This window comes from Bubalus kerabau, chromosome 5 (assembly GCF_029407905.1).
Source record: "Bubalus kerabau isolate K-KA32 ecotype Philippines breed swamp buffalo chromosome 5, PCC_UOA_SB_1v2, whole genome shotgun sequence".
In the NCBI taxonomy this organism is placed as follows: domain Eukaryota; kingdom Metazoa; phylum Chordata; class Mammalia; order Artiodactyla; family Bovidae; genus Bubalus; species Bubalus kerabau.
This window is the reverse complement of record NC_073628.1, coordinates 55,179,001-55,197,709: the sequence shown is the minus strand read 5'-3', so window position 1 is coordinate 55,197,709 and position 18,709 is coordinate 55,179,001. Positions and strand designations below refer to the sequence as shown.

Genomic DNA, 18,709 nt, shown 5'->3' with positions numbered 1-18,709 from the left:
ACCTGCCAACCTGCTTGTCTCCCAGGACATGGCTCTGTGGGGGTTTCTTAGGTCCCCAAGAGAGGTGCTGCCCCTCTGGCAGACCCTGCACTCCAGGAGCCCATCCTGGGATGCAGTTTCCTCTCTGGGGGAGGGAAGCACTTCCTGTGAGACTCCAAGACAGTTATTCTTTGGTGGGTGGATACTGATCATGTGTAACGTGCGACCCAAGAGGTGTTGCTTCTCGTGTCAAGAGGGGTCAGGACGGATGTCCATGTCCCAGATTCCTGGGAGAGTTTGGTCTTTGGTCCTAGACAAGAAAAATAATGAGGATGGGGAGAGACACCTCGCCCACCAGGCTTGTTTATGCCTTGAGCCATGGAACTAGGCTGAGCGGCCCCAAGCAGGAGGCAGCCAGGGTATGGTGCTCGCATGACTTGCCACACGTCACACAGCACATCAGGGCTTGGGGTGGTCAGACTCAGGGCTCTGGAGTCTCATTCCAGTGCTCTTCCCGGCGTTTCCTCCTGTGTGTGAATTATGTGTTAGACACACACCAGAGATGAGGGTTCTGGGCAATGGGGCTGGGACCCGCGGTGCCAGAAGGCTAAGCACTGTTTGCTCCAGGGCCTGGGGCGCAGCAGGGGCTGCAGGAAAGGGGCCAGATGCAGAGGGGAAGAGAGAGCAGGTGTAGCATGCTCTGTATGTGTGTGCTGCAAGGTGTGCACACGCGTGTCCCAGCCATAGGTGTGGCCATGCCCGGGAGGGATGAACAGGCCGGTCTGAAGACGAGAAGCAGGTCTGAGCTGGGGAGGCTGAGCAGTGAGACAGGCAGGACATGGTCGCTCGGCTGCGTCATCACCCTTGGAAGAGCAGGGAGACTCGGAAGCTGTGGGGAAAGAAGCGGCCCCTTCCACATGCAGACCCTCTTCAAGCTGCCAGCAGCCGCGGGAGGGAGTCTGTGAGATGGTGGCTCCAGGGGATGGGAAGCTGGTCCGGCTGAGAGAGATGACCTTGAAAGAGGGGAGAGGCCTAACCAGCTGGTGTCTAGTGTGTGGAGCGGGGAGGGGCAGGCCTAGGGGAGGAGAGAGGGAGAGAGCCAGACAGGGTGGGGGGGGACAGCGGGCGGGGCGGGCCCACCCCTGCGGTGCCTCCCTCCTTTGGGCTGGAAACAGGGACACAGGAGCACGGGGGTGCTGGGCTGTCTGCACGCCTGCTGGGTGGGGGCAGAGACAGGGTGCAGCGCGTCCTTGAGTCCCCCTCATCACCTCCGGTGCACCGTCCGCGTGCAGGCCGGCAGCTCTGCGGGTGGCGGGCACTTGGCCAGTCTGGGAAATGCTCTCTGCTTTTCAAAGAGCTCTTGGGGAGTGGGGAGGGGGCTGCTGACCCATGGCTCCAGCAGGCAGGGCTGGGATTCCCATTTCTCCTGCGGAGTTCCCAAGTGAAGGTTGTCGCCCCCACTCCCCCTTGTGTTCCTACGTGTTAAGTCAACTGGCTCTTGAACAAATCACTTAGCCTTCCATTTTCTATCTGTAAAGCAGAGATAATAATACCGTCTGCACAGAGTTATAGGGACTATAAATTCAACCCCATATGTCAAAGAGATCAGCAAAGTGCCAATTTACAACATAAGCATAGAGATTATTATTCAGGGAGGAAATTTAAGGGAAGACAAGCAGCAAGGCAAGGTCAGGGTGAGGAAACCCTCTCCGGCTCCTTCCATTCCCCACCCATCCCTTGCTGGCCTGAGCTGGCTGTGGAGTTGAGGACAGGAGGGCGGACAGGGCGGTCACGGCAAACGCTCCCCCTTCACTCTGCCTCTTCCCAGACAGTCACAGAACTGGTCAGGGCACCTGCCTGGAGCTAGAACCATCCTGAAGGCCACAGGGGTGTTGTGTGTGTGGGGGAGTGCTCCCCTTTTCTCAAGGTTGGCAGGAGGGCCACCAGGAGCCACCCATGAGCAAGGGTCCTCGCCAAGTGTGCCACGGTGGAGCACGGTGCTGCCTGCCACCGAGGACCTGCACGAGGGAGGCTAGGAAAGACTGGCTCTTGGAAGAGGTGGATCTAAAACCAGCACCGCCCTGTCCAACGGCGTCAGCGGTGAGGCGCTTCCCTGCCTGACTGGACCCCCGCAGCCCACTCCTCTCTGCTCTCCCTTTCCCGCAGGGGTGGCTCATTCCCGTCTTTCCATTCCTCACGACAGGAGACCCTCAGTTCGGATAAAGAGGCACCCTCTCTTTCCCCTGACAGGCTCCAACCCTAGCTTCTCTAGGTCCCGGAGGAGAGCCCCCAGCTCCTTCAGTGAAGATGTGACAGCTGCTGGGATTTCTCCCCCCGCCCCTCCCTGGGTCACAGGAGGGCCCAGAGATGCATTGTTTAGAATTTCTGCAGGGGGGCGGCCAACAAGGGCATGCTTTCTGTTCCTTGGGTTTCCCTTGCCAAAAATAGGGGATTAGTTAGGAGGCAGCTGCAGAGGCAGCAGGCCCCTGGGGAAATTCTACCCCGCACAGCAGGCTCAGCCTCAGGGGGGAGACTGCCTGCTGGGCTGGCCTTGACAGCGGTGCCTGCGCTGTGTGTGCTGTGAGAACAAGACTCAGTTCCCTGGGCTTAGAGGGCCCCAGGTTTGAATCCTGGCCCTGCCACTTATTAGCTGTGTGGATGTGGGTACCTCCCTTCCATAAGCTTGTTTCGCTATCCACAGTATGGAGATCAACATCTCTATTAACTAGAGTGGTGCTTGGGGCTAAGTGAGTTGATGTGCATAAATACTCCTAATACACATCTGGCAGATTCCAGGAGTCCAGAAATCCTTAGTCCACTTCTGCTACATGAGACCAGGGTCAGATGCCTTTCTTAGCACATATTAACCTCGGGGTGTGAGGGTATGATGCAGTTTCTGGTACTGGAGAGCCCCACTTCTGGAAAATTTCTTCGCTTCTTTTTACTGGATTATTTCAAATCAGGGTTTCTTGCACTCAGGGATCTTGTGGTTTCCAGCTGCCGCATGCCAAGGCCGTATCATAATCAAATACAGCGGGATATGGAGGGGGTGTGACTGGGGGATGAGAGAGAGAGAGAGGTCCTTGGGTCCTGGAATCCTTGGATCCCTAGGGAGAGAGAGGGCAGACACAGCAGCAACTAAACCGGGCCTCCCTCACCACCCACTCACAGCTTGCAACTTGTGTGTGGAGTCTTCTCTAGTTCTCAAATTCTTCATCTGAAGAACGCGAATAACAATCCCTGACTGGTTGTCTGAGAGCACTGACCTGCGCCTCCACAGCGCTTGCAGAAGTGCTAGACAGAGGCAGAGGAGGCAGACACGCGGGTCCCCTCCCGTGCGGGCCTGTTCATCCAGACCTGAGGACCACCTGGGACACTGAGTGGTTGCTTGGCTGGCTCCTAGTCCTTCGACTTTCAGCTAGACATTGATTCTTCAAGGTCTCTTGGACCCTTAACCGTGTCCCCCTTCTGTAAGGTCTCATAGCATTTTGTATATTCCTTTTACAGTATTTATCATGCGTTGAATAGTCTGTGGTTACTTGTGTGATTACCTGTTCAACACATGTCTTCCACACTCAGCTCTAAGTTCCATGAAGAAAAGGAGTATGTCTGCTGCATATCATCTGCACATGGCAGGTAGGTGCTGAACACAACCCTCGCTTGAATGAATACATGCGCTGCCTGCCTCACCAGGTAGCTCAGTGGTTAAGAAGCCGCCAATGCAGGAGATGCAAGGGACGTGGGTTTGATCCCTGTGTTGGGACGATCCCCTGGAGAAGGAAATGGCAACCCGCTCCAGTATTCTTGCCTGGAAAATCCCATGGACAGAGGAGCCTGGGGGGCTACAGTCCGTGGGGTCACAAAGAGTCAGACATGACTGAGCGACTGAGCACACACACCCCTCTTCTATGCTCCAATCAACACCTGATGCCAAGCACTCATCTATTACAACCCCCTTGCCCACAAAGTCCTTCTGAGAAGAAAGATGACATCTCTCCTACCATTATAATTCCAGGAGTAAGTTGGTTAGATCATAGTTGTCCTCTTTGTTCTCCCAGCACAGTGGGCCCTGCCCTGAATCCAGGAAAGCTGCAGATGAGTAATTGCTGTATTTATTCATTTACCTTTGCACAAGACTGCCCTCTGGTGGTTAAACACAGAAGAGAGCGTGGCCAGGAAGAGCCAGGAGTAGGTAAGCGCGGCAAGAAGGGCCTCCAGAGGAAGACACATGTCCGTTCTCCATCCTTGGGAAAGGCTCCCTCCAAGTCTAACAGCAAGCCCCGGCACAGGAAAAGCAAGGAGCTTTCAAAAGCCCCAGAAACCCCACCCTACCCGCATTGGGGTGGCCTGGAGATAGGGGGAAGCTAGTTTAAACAGCTGTTTTCATCCTCAGCGGTGCTGGCAAAGGCTTAAGAACAGGCTCTCTCTCTAACAAAATCCTAACACGTAGCGTTTACTAATTCTGTGGTATAAATACTCCCACCGTGGCCAATTTCAAACGACCAGTGTGATGTCACTAAAAGCATGTCATTATATAGTATTTCCACCGCACAGATACCACAGACATAATTAAGTTCAAGAACATGGTTAATAGTAAAAGATGGTAAAATAATTGGCAAGTGATGAGTTTGAGTATTTATTACATTTGTTTTCAACATAGAATATTTAATTGTGAGCTTATATGATTTACTTTTTAATAATGACTGCATTTAACAACTGGCTTGAAAAATTCTGGAAAATTTAATAATCAGTTCTTGCAAGCCTAGTAGTAAGAACTAGCTCCAGCACACGACTGCTTATTCCCCTTCCTCTTCTCTTTCTGTCCCTCCTCTGCTTCTTACATGATTCTCTTGGCCTTCTGTGTGGGTAGGAAGAATCGGGAATATGGGAAAGAGCTTTGCTGCAGACATCTCTATTCTTTGATCCAGGAGCCATAAGGTGTTAAGGAAAGAGGATGGAGAAATGTAAATCTGGCTCCTGGAGGACATTTCAGTGTGTGTGCGCATGTGTGTGTGTGTGCATATGCATGTGTGCACGGGTGCGTGTGTGCGCGCATCTGCACGTGTGTGCATGTATGTGTGTGTGCCCCATGTGTGTGCACCATGTGTGTGTGTGTGCATGTGTGTGCACCATGGGTGTGTGCATTGTGCGTGCACGCGTGTGCATGTGTGTGTGTGTGTGTTGAGGCAGGGGGGGCAGTGGATTTCTGCTCTGGATCTTGAGGCTGACTAACACCCGGATGAAAAGTCGCTGTTTAGGGGGCGGGCAGACTTAGACAAAGCGGCCCGTGGGGAGCCGAGGCAGGCAGAAATACGCGCTGGGGAAGAGGCTCAGGTTGATGGGGTTGCCGTCCAGGCGGATGTCTTCCAGCTGCCTCCTGGTGTGTCTGTGCTCCTCGGCGTCACAGAAGGTGTCCCTCTGCATGGTCTCTATCATGTTATTCTGGAGAGAACACACCGACCGCTGTGCCGCTCCTCTGCCCTCAGGCCTCGCCCCATCAGCTCACCTCCCCTCTGCAGCTGGAGACACCGAGGCCCAGAAGGCCGGGGCCACAAACAAGGAAGGAGGCCGGGGACCCACTGAGGACGGAGAGAGGGGGCACGGAGTGGGTGGGGACAGAGGGCGAGGGGAGGGGAGCAGGAGTGAGCACTGGGTGAGATGGGTAAGAACGCGGAGGGGAAGTGTTTTAAAGGGCAGGAAGGGGAAAGAATGAGATGGAGGCTGTAGACAGTGGTCTGAGTGAGACATGCCAACTCTGCTCGCCAAGCTCTCAGTGACGGAGACCCACCACTTCTGAAGAGGGCTCCCTGCAGTCTGACCTCCACCTTCTGTGCTGTCCAAGACCCCTGTTCTCGGGGAAGCCACTCACCTGCAGGTGCAGTGAACGCAGGCTCAGGGGCAGGGACTGGGGGATGGCGTCCAGCAGGTTATCGGCCAGGTAGAGGAACTGCAGCTTCTCCAGTGCCTGGGGAGGGGGCAAAGGATGCAGGAGGCTGGTGGGCTCTGTGGGGCCCAAGGAGTAAGGGGCGCTGATGTGACCCCACTCCTCCACTCCTGGGCCCGTCTCCTGGGCCTCAGCCAGGTGCCGGGTTCTGAGCTGGGTGCTTCAGGGATGGTTCATCTCTTCCCACCGGCTGCAGAAGGAACAGCTGCTGCAGCTGAGGGCCATGAAGGGGCTCAGCAGTGTCGGGGGGACTCTGGGAGGAGCAAGCAAGGGGCAGGGATGGCTGGGAAACAGGCCGGTAGGACATTCGGGCCCAGCTTCAACATCCCTGCTATCAGAAGGGACTTTCCCAAGTGAAAAGTCTCCAGATGCTAAATCTGGACCAAATATGGAGAGCTCGGATGGGAGATACTCGGACCAGCATAAGGAGAGCCGCAGGCACGATGGGGAAGATTGTGCGTGTGAGTGTGACAGCCGGGGTGTCAGTCTCACTCACAGCTCTCTCCGTTCCCCCACTGGGACTGTCCCCAGGGCTCCCTGGACCACTGAGTGGGCAGCCCAGGGGGCCGTATCTGTGCATGCGTTTAGCCCTTCCCATTGAAACTGGCCAGCCAGGGACCAACCAGATTGTCTCTCTTGAGAAATTGCTCCTAGAAGGACAAAGCTTGGTCAGTTAGTGGTGGGTTCTGAAAACAAAAAGATATGCAAAGTGAGAGCAGGAATCAGTACAAACTCCAAGTCAAGTCACATGTTAGTCCAAGTTTCTGGGGAGCAGAAGGTGAGTGTGTGGGGAACACTGGTGCCCAGGGAGGTGAATGAACAGGTGCAGAGAAGGAACCCAAGAGGCCAGAGGCCCCAAGAGGGAGAGGGGGAGTTGCTGGTGGCTTAGATGAAGAAAATGGGGCTTGGCTTTTCTGGTGAGTGGCCTGAGGGGAGCTCTAAAAACGGTTCTCTATCCACTTGACCCGGAAATCAAGAGGTTTAAATCTTCTTGTTCACGTTAAGAACTTTTGTGAAACTGCCCAGATCATTAAGGGTATGCATATCTGAAGGGCCACCAAGTATCTGAAAGATGTCACTTTACATAAGCAATATGCGCCGCCATTCCATTGTTACAATGGCAGGTGTGCCCAGGCCAAAGGGGCTGGATGAGGGTCCGTGGCCCAAAGAGTGCTGAATTTTTACTGCACATGCTCAGAAGTGCAGAGAGTAATGCTGGACTGAAAGGCTTAGATTTCTGGCCACTCAGCATCTCATGTGAACAAAGCCCCAAAGATGCAGCTCAGGACTTGGATCAACACAGACATGAGCTCCCCCTGCCATGTTGAGATGACCCTTACTGAAAAAGAACAGATTGTTCCTAAACCAGAAGAGGACATCTGCACAGAAGAAAAAGATATCCTTTCAGAAGAAACAGAGGAAACAAAAACTGATGGCCTGGGAATAAAGGCCACAAAAAATAAATGCAAATAAAAGCAAAAGATAAAAAAAAAAGAAAATGACATTTGACTTTCATGCCCCAGAGCAGGGTTGGGACAGAGACATTCCACGAGGGCCAGGTGTGTGTGTGTGCGTGTGTGTGTGTGTGTGTGTGTGGCTGTGGGCCCAGGTGGCATGCAGCAGACAGGGGTGCAAGGCCTTGGCTCACCCTGAAGGCTTCAGGCTGTATCCCTGAGCTCTGGAGCCGATTCATGCGGACGTCCAGGACCTCGATGCTGGGGGGCAGTGTGGGCAGTGCCACGAGATTGTTCTCAGGGAGGATCAGATCCCGCAGAGCAGGCAGCAGGCGGAGGGCCTTGTCATCGATGGAGGAGATGGAATTGCCAGAGAGGTCAATCCTCTTCAGTTTTGCTAAGAGGTGCAGAGCAGAACACAGGGACACGCCATCTCCCCTTGCTCCTGCTGGAGCTGCCCACGCCCTTCTCCTGTCTCAGCACAGGGGAGGCGGGCCAGTGCTCTGCTTGCACCAGGGTCAAATCAGAAGGAAGAACTTGATAAACCTGGGAAAGTCCTCAGATTCCGTGATACCTTTCCCTGGAGTGTTCTGTCCTGTGTGGATGGGCTTGGAAGAAGGCTTTGAGGGTAAGACCCAACAGGTGCAGGAATTCCTGGATCCATCCTACTTCTACCTGTGAGTTTACACAAACTAACAAAAGAACCCAAAAAACTCTGAGGCCCGGGAAGCCTGTCAGCAATGAGCGGTAGAACCTGGGTTATAGACCAGCTTTAGCATGGTTTTGTTCAGAGGCCAGGAGGGCAGAGAGCTACAGCTGCTAGGACAGCCTGAAAACAGGCTTGCTCATAGCTTCTCCTCCCCAGCTTCCCATAGCTTGGTGGAGCAAAAACAAGAACAGATCACTTCTGCCGCAGAAGAACCTACAAGGCCAGGAATTAGACTAATTTCCAGGCTGGAGAGACTGAAAGCCACAGCGAAGGGCTGACACAGATGGGGCACGCTAATGACTGCTCGGTGTGGCTGAGTGGCAAGGGGAAGAACCGAGGGGTTCCCTCTGCCCACCTACTCTTTTCTTTGCCAGGACATACTCACATATACATACACATACTCATATATACATATATACATACTCAGCCCTTTGAAGTCTCCAGCCCGAATGTGGCTGATGCGGTTGAACCGAGCGTATAAGTAGGCAGTCGTCTGCGGAAGAGGAGGGATGTTCTCCAGGTCCGCGTCGTCACAGTACACAGAGGAACCGAGGCACACGCAGATCAGACAGGTCGGCAGGCCTGGTCCAGGTGGAGGAGAGAACACAGGGAGACCCCCACACCCTCGTGAGACCTCCTCAGCCTCTGGGACCAGTGGGAGACACACACACACACACACACACCCCTGTGAGACCCCCTCAGCCTCTGGGACCAGTGGGAGACACACACACACACACACCCCTGTGAGACTCCCTCAGCCTCTGGGACCCGTGGAAGACGAAGACACACACACACACACACACACACATGCCGTGAGACTCCCTCAGCCTCTGGGACCAATGGGAGACACACACACACACACACACACCCACCCCTGTGAGACTCCCTCAGCCTCTGGGACCAGTGGGAGACACACACACACACACACACACACACACACACACACACCCACCATGAGACTCCCTCAGCCTCTGGGACCAGTGGGAGACACACACACACACACACCCCTGTGAGACTCCCTCAGCCTCTGGGACCCGTGGAAGACGAAGACACACACACACACACACACACACACATGCCGTGAGACTCCCTCAGCCTCTGGGACCAATGGGAGACACACACACACACACACACACCCACCCCTGTGAGACTCCCTCAGCCTCTGGGACCAGTGGGAGACACACACACACACACACACACCTGTGAGACCCCCTCAGCCTCTGGGACCAGTGGGAGACACACACACACACACACCCCCCTGTGAGACTCCCTCAGCCTCTGGGACCCGTGGAAGACACACACACACACACACACACACACACACACACACCGTGAGACTCCCTCAGCCTCTGGGACCAATGGGAGACACACACACACACACACATACACACCCCTGTGAGACTCCCTCAGCCTCTGGGACCAGTGGGAGACACACACACACACACACACACCATGAGACTCCCTCAGCCTCTGGGACCAGTGGGAGACACACACACACACACACACACCCTGTGAGACTCCCTCAGCCTCTGGGACCAGTGGGAGACATACACACACACACACACACACACACACACATACCGTGAGACTCCCTCAGCCTCTGGGACCAATGGGAGACACACACACACACACACACACACACACACATACACACCCCTGTGAGACTCCCTCAGCCTCTGGGACCAGTGGGAGACACACACACACACACACACACACACCATGAGACTCCCTCAGCCTCTGGGACCAATGGGAGACACACACACACACACACACACCCCCCCCTGTGAGACTCCCTCAGCCTCTGGGACCAGTGGGAGACACACACACACACACACACACCATGAGACTCCCTCAGCCTCTGGGACCAGTGGGAGACACACACACACACACACACACACACACCCCGTGAGACTCCCTCAGCCTCTGGGACCAGTGGGAGACATACACACACACACACACACACACACACACACACACCCCTGTGAGACTCAGCCTCTGGGACCCGTGGAAGACACACACACACACACACACCTGTGAAACTCCGTCAGCCTCTGGGACCAGTGGGAGACACACACACACACACACACACCTGTGAGACTCCGTCAGCCTCTGGGACCAGTGGGAGACACACACACACACACACACACACACACACACACACACACACCTGTGAGACTCCGTCAGCCTCTGGGACCAGTGGGAGACACACACACACACACACACCTGTGAAACTCCGTCAGCCTCTGGGACCAGTGGGAGACACACACACACACACACACACACACCTGTGAGACTCCGTCAGCCTCTGGGACCAGTGGGAGACACACACACACACACACATACACACCCGTGAGACTCTGTCAGCCTCTAGGACCAATGGGAGACACACACACACACACACACACACACACACACCCCCCCGTGAGACTCCGTCAGCCTCTGGGACCAAAGGCCCTGGCCAAGGAGTGTCTGACCTGAGGTCCCCCGTGTCCCTCGGGTTACCACCCAGACCGACTGTCACAGTGCCCCCGGAAGTGCTGCTGGCTGCCCCGGTCTGGCACTCAGCCATTGACTTCGAGAAGCAGAGCCTCCCTCAATTATTACTGTTATGATCCAAGCCCTTAGTGCCTTCATCAGACCCTGGTCCTGTGTAGATTTCCCCGGGCCTATGTGGGTATTTCTATGACATTTAGGTGCAGCCACAGAGCTGGATGTGTCAGTCTCCTTTCCATGGAGCTTCTCACTGGCCCCCAAGCGCACTGCAGATGATACAAAGCCAGCGCAATGGCCAATGGCTGCTTACTCTGCTACTCGCCTTGCGGGAGAGGAGTTAGGTTTTAGGTGGCTCCAAACCCATAATAGAGCCAAGGTGGAGTGCACACTGACTGTTGAGGATTCATTTCCCGTTCTTATGATATCAGCATCTCAGTGTGCTGTTGGGAAACATCCCTCCCCTCTTCTCAGTCTATGACCAGTGGTCATGAGACTTAGGCCAGGCCACTAAGCTCAGACTGGCTTTAACGAGTTGGGACGGTTTTATTGAATACTGTAGACAGTCTCTATCTCTTGCTCTTAGAAAGGACTGCTGCTGCTGCTAAGTCGCTTCAGTCGTGTCCGACTCTGCGACCCCATAGACGGCAGCCCACCAGGCTCCCCGGTCCCTGGGATTCTCCAGGCAAGAACACTGGAGTGGGTTGCCATTTCCTTCTCCAATGAATGAAAGTGAAAAGTGAAAGGGAAGTCGCTCAGTCGTGTCCGACTCTTAGCGACCTCATGGACTGCAGCCTACCAGGCTCCTCCATCCATGGGATTTTCCAGGCAAGAGTACTGGAGTGGGGTGCCATCGCCTTCTCCGCTTAGAAAGGACAGAGTTTGCTAAAGACCACTGCTAGTCCAGCTCAAGGAGGAACTCTGTTGGTAGTGGCAAGGACTCAAGATTAAGAGACAGCTTTTCCTCACCAGCCATGAGTTGACAGTGTACTTATCCCCAGGCCTTGGATGGCAGGTCCAGCTGAGGCCCTTTAAGCCTGGGAGGTCACAGATTCCTGCCTAAAGTGTTTTCTCTAATGATGCCTCATTACCCTGTACCCACTCAAGGCAAACATCTCAAGAGAAGAACAGGAGCTGAGAACAAGCAATTCCGGAATTAACTGCATCCTCCTGTGCCTCAGCTCTGACCCGCAGCAGAGTGCCAACCCCCTACTGATGGATATGCCAGGATCTGAGTCTCCAGGAGGGCCTCAGGGAGTAGGGGAGAAGATACTAGGGAGGGAATTCAAGCTGAAAAGCAAAATAAATTCTTCATTTGCCCCCATGCCAAACGACAGCCACAAAGTTATTTATTCTTCTGTACAGGTTTTAAATTGTCTCTAATCTAATTACCACTCAACCTGCTCCCCCAGCGATGCCATTAATTAAGGCAGGTGGCTTTGCTAGGCACAGGGGAGTTCTTGCTTTCTTTGCCTTCCATCCAGGTTGTGCATTCAGGCAGAAGCATTCAGGAACAGTCAGCCTCTCCCTTTGTTTCCCATGCCCGCCGCCTCCGCCCCGACCCCCGCGGCTGTTTGCCCTTCTCTCCCTGACCCTCTGCTCTCCACCTCTGATGACACTCCTCTTTGGCACCCCTGGTGCTCGGTCGTGGCTACCCAGTCTGTGGCCCGTGGCTACTGAGGCTGCGCCTGTGAACTTACCGTGGCTGGCCGGGGCAGCCAGCAGCCCTAGTGTCGGAGGCCTGGCCACGGTGGGGTTTGAAGGGAGTGTCCTTGCAGCTTCTGTGCTCTGAGTAAAACGTGTCCTGGTGAGAGAAGCCAGGCTGGTCCCTTTAACCTGGAGACACAGCACACAGTAAGTCAGTTTTTGCCTGAGAGGAACTTCGTAGTCTGGGAATGTCAGCAACCAATTCCAAGCTTACAGAGAGTCCCTGTGGAGAATGGGGGAGGGTGGGCAGAAAGTGTGACAGGCAAGGACTTTCTGAACGTCTGGTCCCTCATCACGCTACGGAGGCGGAAAAGGAGGTCCGGACAGGGAGGGCCTAAGTTCAGGGGCCAGCAGGCGGCCAAGCTGGTGGGAGAGCTAGGATCAATCTCCAGACCCCCTAACTGGGGACCTTCCCTTGCCTGGGGATCAGGCTCACACAGCAAACGAGTGCAGGCTTCACGTCAGTCCCTGCGCAGGCAGGCAGGGCTGAGGAATGGACACATCAGCCCCTGCGCAGGCAGGCAGGGCTGAGGAATGGACTTGCGAACTGAAGGCAGTCTAGGACAGGCTGTGGCAGTCCTTTTTGCTAGAAGAATGTGAGGACACCGCTGGTGTCCCAGTGAGATATACTTTATGGGCTCACTTGAAGGCTGAGGGAGGGAGGGACGTGTGACTTCTAAGGGAAGGCTCACAATTGTTGCTACAAATTTGAAGTTTTGTGTCTTCTTTCTTAGCATTATGTAAGTGACAGTTTCCTGTGGAGGAACAAGAATTTCACTTCCCAGAGAAAGACGGAGGCTTGAGACAGCTGATTACAAGGTAGAGAGGGACCAGGCCTCTGGTTCCCAGTTTCTTTCGGGGAACGCAGTGAGTCTGCTGCGTGGCCTCACCTGGGGGAGCTGGTCCCCGTAGTCTATGAGCTCATCATAGTTGCTTGGATCGATGACCTCATCGTAGTTGTCCAGGCTCAGGACATAGTCCCCCAGATGCAGAATGGCATAAGGATCGCCTTCCCTCTCCTCCTTTGAGAGAGATGCTGCTCTTGCTTCCTGCAGCATCAGGATCAGAAGGCTCAGTAAGGCCAAGAGCTTCATGGGGGTCCTGGCAGGTGGGGAGTGGAATGAGAATGGAGCCGAATCACCAAGGTGTCCAGCCCTGGGGGAACAGCTCACACACTCACCCCACTTGCCACCCCTACGCTTGCAGACCCTGACGCTGTTCGCCACACACTTAGTGTCTTCAGTGTAAGTGCAGGCTCCCTCCACGCTGGGGCTACATCTCAGGGCACGTCTCCTGTCGGCCCCCGCTTTAGTCTCGTCCACACACTGATACTCATTCACGCACGCAGGAATGTGCAGGCACCTGGCAAAATCTCATTTACTCATCTCAACACACACACTCATGCGTGTCCCCCTGTCTACATCACTCCCTACTAACTAGGCATACAGAGATGTGCTCTCTTATACAGTCACCCATTCAGAGTACAACTATTAGCCACTACACTAGATTTAGAGAAACTTCACCATTAAGGAAACCTGTGGTTTTTAAGAAGATCATTCATTCATTCTTGCCTTTGCCTGACAAACATGTATGAGCTATCTTAATAGTCCCAGGTCCTGGATTTGTCTCTGGGGGCACAGAAATAAATAGGGCAAGCCTAGTTCCAGGAATGCCTAATCCATTTAGGGAACATAGGCTTAAAAATTGATTCCAGTTAGAATTGACTACAGAAAAGAATGTTAGTTTTAAAATATATTTATGAACTCAGCTTTTTCTAAACAAAAGATTATAGAAACAAAAGAACTCTTTGTGTATGGTTGTACACACCCAGAAAGTTCCGTAGGTATCTGTACAGATGAGTTCAAATGTTCACGCATGTTCATCCACATATGCACAGAGGGGTCAGGGAATGTGTGTCATGTGGGTGTGAAGCACCTGGTGCATTTCTGATAACACATCTTTCCCCAAGTCAGCTGCACGAGTCTCTAGGAGACTCTCTTTTTTTCCCTTCAATTTTTAAAATTGAAGTATAGTTGATTTACAGTGTTGGGCCAATCTTTGCTGTATAGCAAAGTGATTCAGTTATAAAAAATATGGAACGCTTCATGACTTTGCATGTTATCCTTGTGCAGGGATCATGCTAATCTTCTGTATCACCCCAATTTTATTTTGTTTTTCATTTTTTAATCGGATGATAATTGCTTTACAATGTTGTGTTGGTTTCTGCCATACAACTCGAACCAGTCATAATTAATATTGATAAAGTGTGTGTGTGTGTGTGTAGTGCATATATATATGCTGCTAAAGTGAGCACTTTCCCTCTTTCTTAATTTTTGCTGGGCAAGGGGGTAAGCCCCCATCCATAGCAAGAGCTGTCCCTTAAAAAAAAAAAAAAAAAAAAGAGCTGTCTCTTCAACTTACCTCCGACACCTTACTCCAAACCAAATTATATAATCAAAAATCTCTTCAAGAAGAAAGCCGTAAGACGAGTTACTGCCGCCCTCTAACCTCAACGCCAACCCCCAGCCCGCTGCACCCGGTGCTCCCCTCCGCCCACACTCGCCCTCACTTGCTCACCAATAGGCCTAACACCTCAAAGCCCACAACCTTACCCTGTAGACTCTGGGTTCCAAATGGAGCCTCACAGCTTCCAGAGAGGCGGGAACTCTGACAGGGAAGTTATGACCCTCTGAGGGGCCTGGGTAGAAGGTTGCCTGGGGAGGGCGGGGAGCGAGTCAAGCCAATGACTTCTCTCTTTCCTGAGGTCCAGCCGTTTCTTCTCCCCTTTCCTCAGCGGGTCCCTCACGTCACCCCTCTGCTTGGTTGGAAAGACTCTCTCTCCCTCCCCCCAGCCCTCCCCTCCCAGCCCCACACAGACCCCTCCCACCTCCACCTCATCCTTTCCTCTCTCTGTCTGCCGTCTGTCTCTTTTTCTGGCCCACTCTCTTTGAGGGGGCAGGTGGCTACCACCCCTGCAGGGGACACCCACCCCTCAGATCCTGCGCTCTCCAAGAAGAGAAGGCAGCCGTGGAGCTTTGTGGAGGGACAGAGCTCACCTTTCCCGCTTTCTTCAGCCTGAGAGTGACGCGGCTTTGGTTTCAGAGATGGAATCCAAGATTTAAAGAGGCTCACCTGAGGTACTCTGACCAGCACCACCACCTGCCCCCTGGCCCTCTAATATGGGACTGTAAGTGCACAAAAGTCACCGCAGGGAGAGAGATTCAAAGAGGAGATTAACAGGGGACGCGGTAGAATTTGAAAGCCAGCTTCAAGCTCTCTGACAATGATGGAGAGGAAGATACAGGAAACTCTCTGGACCTACAAGAATGGGCCCTAGAAAAGCATTTCCTGATCATAAACACCAGAAAGCATCGTGTGGGGTCCTCAGGTGTCTGAGGAGAATCTCCCCACTCTGGGGTCCTTACCAAAGATGCACTTCTTGGGAGAGACTCTTCTTTCCCTGGTGCCTTTGGCAAGTCCCTGCTGAAGGCAGTGGGAAGGACCTCAGACACCCTCCTCCTGATTCTGCCGTCCTGTATATATGGTTTGCCCAGGTTCTTAGACAATGCTCCTCCTCTCTGCTTCCTCCCGCTAACCACATACTAAATCCCAGCTGCATGGGTCTGAGGATCACTAATTAATCATTCAGTTCAGTTCAGTTCAGTTCAGTCGCTCAGTCGTGCCTGACTCTTTGCAACCCCATGAATCACAGTATGCCAGGCCTCCCTGTCCATCACCAACTGCCAGAGTACACTCAAACCCATGTGCATTGAGTTAGTGATGCCATCCAGCCATCTCATCCTCTGTCGTCCCCTTCTCCTCCTGCCCCCAATCCCTCCCAGCATCAGGGTCTTTTCCAATGAGTCAACTCTTCGCATGAGGTGGCCAAAATATTGGAGTTTCAGCTTCAGCATCAGTCCTTCCAATGAATATCCAGGACTGATCTCCTTTAGGATGGACTGGCTGGATCTCCTTGCAGTCCATGGGACTCTCAAGAGTCTTCTCCAACACCACAGTTCAAAAGCATCAATTCTTCAGCGCTCAGCCTTCTTCACAGTCCAACTCTCACATCCATACATGAACACTGGAAAAACCATAGCCTTGGCTAGATGGACCTTTGTTGGCAAAGTAATAATTTTAGGATCATTTAATCCAAATCTTTTATAGTACAGGTGGAGAATCAGAGGCCCAGCAAAGAGAGGTGACTTGCCCAAGATCACACAGAGCCAGCGTCAGGTTCTAAATCCTTAATTCATATGACCCCTGCCTTCTTTTGGAGAAGGAAATGGCAACCCACTCCAGTATTCTTGCCTGGAGAACCCCAGGGACAGAGGAGACTGGTGGGCTGCGGTCTATGGGGTCGAACAGAGTCGGACACGACTGAAGCGACTTAGCAGCAGCTGCAGCAGCTGCCTTCTTTGCCTCACCCTAGAAGTCCTGAGGCCATGTGTCTCTGTGCCCTCAGAACAGATGGCCCTGGCAGAACTCGTCTCTGCCCTGGCACATACCTGAAGGGGCAAAGCTAATAGCCTGGCCCAAGGGCCAGAGCCTGGCTTGCAGTGTTCCTGGGCACCAGCTGGAATGGAGGGGCTTTCCCAGCCCAGGAACATTGTCTCCAGAGCAAAACCTGTTCCTGTCCCCCGGCAACCCCCCGCACGAGGAGAGACACAGAGGGCTCTGTTGGTGGAGAGATGGCCCTGCAGCCAGGGAGGTGCCCAGGAAGCGGGCGGCGCATGCGGTGTGCGGTCCTCAACCTTCTCCACAGCCGAGGCTCCGCGTTCAGATCCCCCGGCGCACTCCAGTCAGCCGGGCGTCACCCCTCCACCGCCGCATCGCTTGTTCCCTGAGAAGAAAGCGGTGTGACTGCGCCTTCATCTCCCCTGCAGTCTGCCCCCGCTCCCCTGCGCCGCACTCCCCGGGTCTACGGCTGTGGCCCCTGCAAGCCCCGCTCTAGCTCTCGGCGGCCTCTGGTCCCGCTGCGCATGCGCCAGTTCCCTGCTCCCCAGTCCCTGGGCTCAGCCGCTTCTGATTCAGGCTTCAAGTTCTAGACTCTCAACCCCTTCTACTCTCGGCTTCACAAACACACCCGACACGCTGTCTGTTACCATGGATTTCAGGGAGGGTCCACGGTGTGTGTGTGTGTGTGTGTGCGCGCGCGTGTGTGTGAGGGCCCGTGGTGTGTGTGTGAGGGTCCACGGTGTGTGTGTGTGTGTGTGTGAGGGTCCACGGTGAGTGTGTGTGTGTGAGGGTCCACGGTGAGTGTGTGTGTGTGTGTGTGTGAGGGTCCATGGGGTGTGTGTGTGTGTGAGGACCCGTGGGGTGTGTGTGTGTGTGTGCGCGTGTGTGTGAAGGCCCTTGCGGTGTGTGTGTGTGTATGTGTGTGTGAGGGTCCACGGTGTGTGCGTGTGTGTGAGGGCCCGTGGTGTGTGTGTGAGGGTCCACGGTATGTGTGTGTGTGTGAGGGTCCACGGTGTGTGCGTGTGTGTGAGGGCCCGTGGTGTGTGTGTGAGGGTCCACGGTGTGTGTATGTGTGTGTGAAGGTCCACGGTGTGTGTGTGTGTGTGAGGATTCACGGTGTGTGTGTGTGAGGGTCCATGGTGTGTGTGTGTGTGTGTGTGTGAGGGTCCATGGTATGTGTGTGTGTGTGTGTGTGTGAAGGTCCACGGTGTGTGTGTGTGTGTATGTGGGCCACAGTGTGTGTGTGTGTGTGTGTGTGAGGGTTCACGGTGTGTGTGTGTGAGGGTCCATGGTGTGTGTGTGTGTGTGTGGGTCCACAGTGTGTGTGTGTGTGTGTGTGTGAGGGTCCACGGTGTGTGTGAGGGTCCACAGTGTGTGTGTGTGTGTGTGTGTGTGTGTGTGTGTGAGGGCTCATGGTGTATGTGTGTATGTGTGTGTGAGGGTCCATGGTGTGTGTGTGTGGTGAGGGCCCGTAGGGGGGGTGTGTGTGTGTGTGTGAGGGTCCATGGTGGGTGTGTGTGTGTGAGAGCCCGTGATATGTGTGTGTGTGTGTTTGTGAGGGCCCACAGTATGTGTGTGTGGGGGTCCACAGTGTGTGTGTGTGTGTGTGAGGATCCATGGTGTGTGTGTATGTGAGGGCCCATGGTGTGTGTGTGTGTGTGTGAGGGCCCGTGGTATGTGTGTGTGTGTGTGTGAGGGCCCATGGTGTGTGTGTGTGTGTGTGAGGGCCCGTGGTATGTGTGTGTGTGTGTGTGAGGGTCCATGGTGTGTGTGTGTGCATGTCTGTGAGGGCCCATGGTGTGTGTGTGTGTGTGAGGGCCCATGGTATATGTGTGTGTGCGTGTCTATGAGGGCCCATGGTGTGTGTGTGAGGGTCCACAGTGTGTGTGTGTGTGTGTGTGTGAGGATCCACGGTGTGTGTGTATGTGAGGGCCCATGGTGTTTGTGTGTGTGTGAGGGCCTGTGGTA

The 18,709-nt window shown here is 54.1% G+C and overlaps 1 protein-coding gene and 1 non-coding gene across 2 annotated transcripts; both read right to left on the bottom strand.

Annotated features, from left to right (window-relative positions):
- Positions 1 to 4,519: 4,519 nt before the first annotated feature.
- Positions 4,520 to 15,417, bottom strand: OPTC (opticin). Its single transcript, XM_055583532.1, has 8 exons — positions 15,340 to 15,417; positions 14,896 to 14,997; positions 13,174 to 13,384; positions 12,277 to 12,412; positions 8,510 to 8,668; positions 7,572 to 7,774; positions 5,849 to 5,944; positions 4,520 to 5,421 (listed from the first exon to the last, which is right to left on the bottom strand). Exons 3-8 carry the CDS (start codon positions 13,375 to 13,377, stop codon positions 5,251 to 5,253), a joined length of 969 nt encoding a protein of 322 aa, XP_055439507.1. The 5' UTR covers positions 13,378 to 13,384; positions 14,896 to 14,997; positions 15,340 to 15,417; the 3' UTR covers positions 4,520 to 5,250.
- On the bottom strand, positions 14,371 to 14,481 carry LOC129654358 (U6 spliceosomal RNA). The gene has a single exon (XR_008715441.1). It is a non-coding gene; the product is annotated as a U6 spliceosomal RNA (small nuclear RNA).
- Positions 15,418 to 18,709: the final 3,292 nt, after the last annotated feature.

Bases quoted from the DNA above. Each gene is read 5' to 3' on its own strand.
- OPTC (XM_055583532.1), bottom strand. From the start codon at position 13,377: ATGAAGCTCTTGGCCTTACTGAGCCTTCTGATCCTGATGCTGCAGGAA. The intron at 12,413-13,173 runs GTGAGGCCACGC...CTGTGTCTCCAG, and splicing joins ACGGGGACCAGCTCCCCCAG to GTTAAAGGGACCAGCCTGGC. The intron at 5,422-5,848 runs GTGAGTGGCTTC...TGTTCTCTCCAG, and splicing joins TGCGTTCACTGCACCTGCAG to AATAACATGATAGAGACCAT.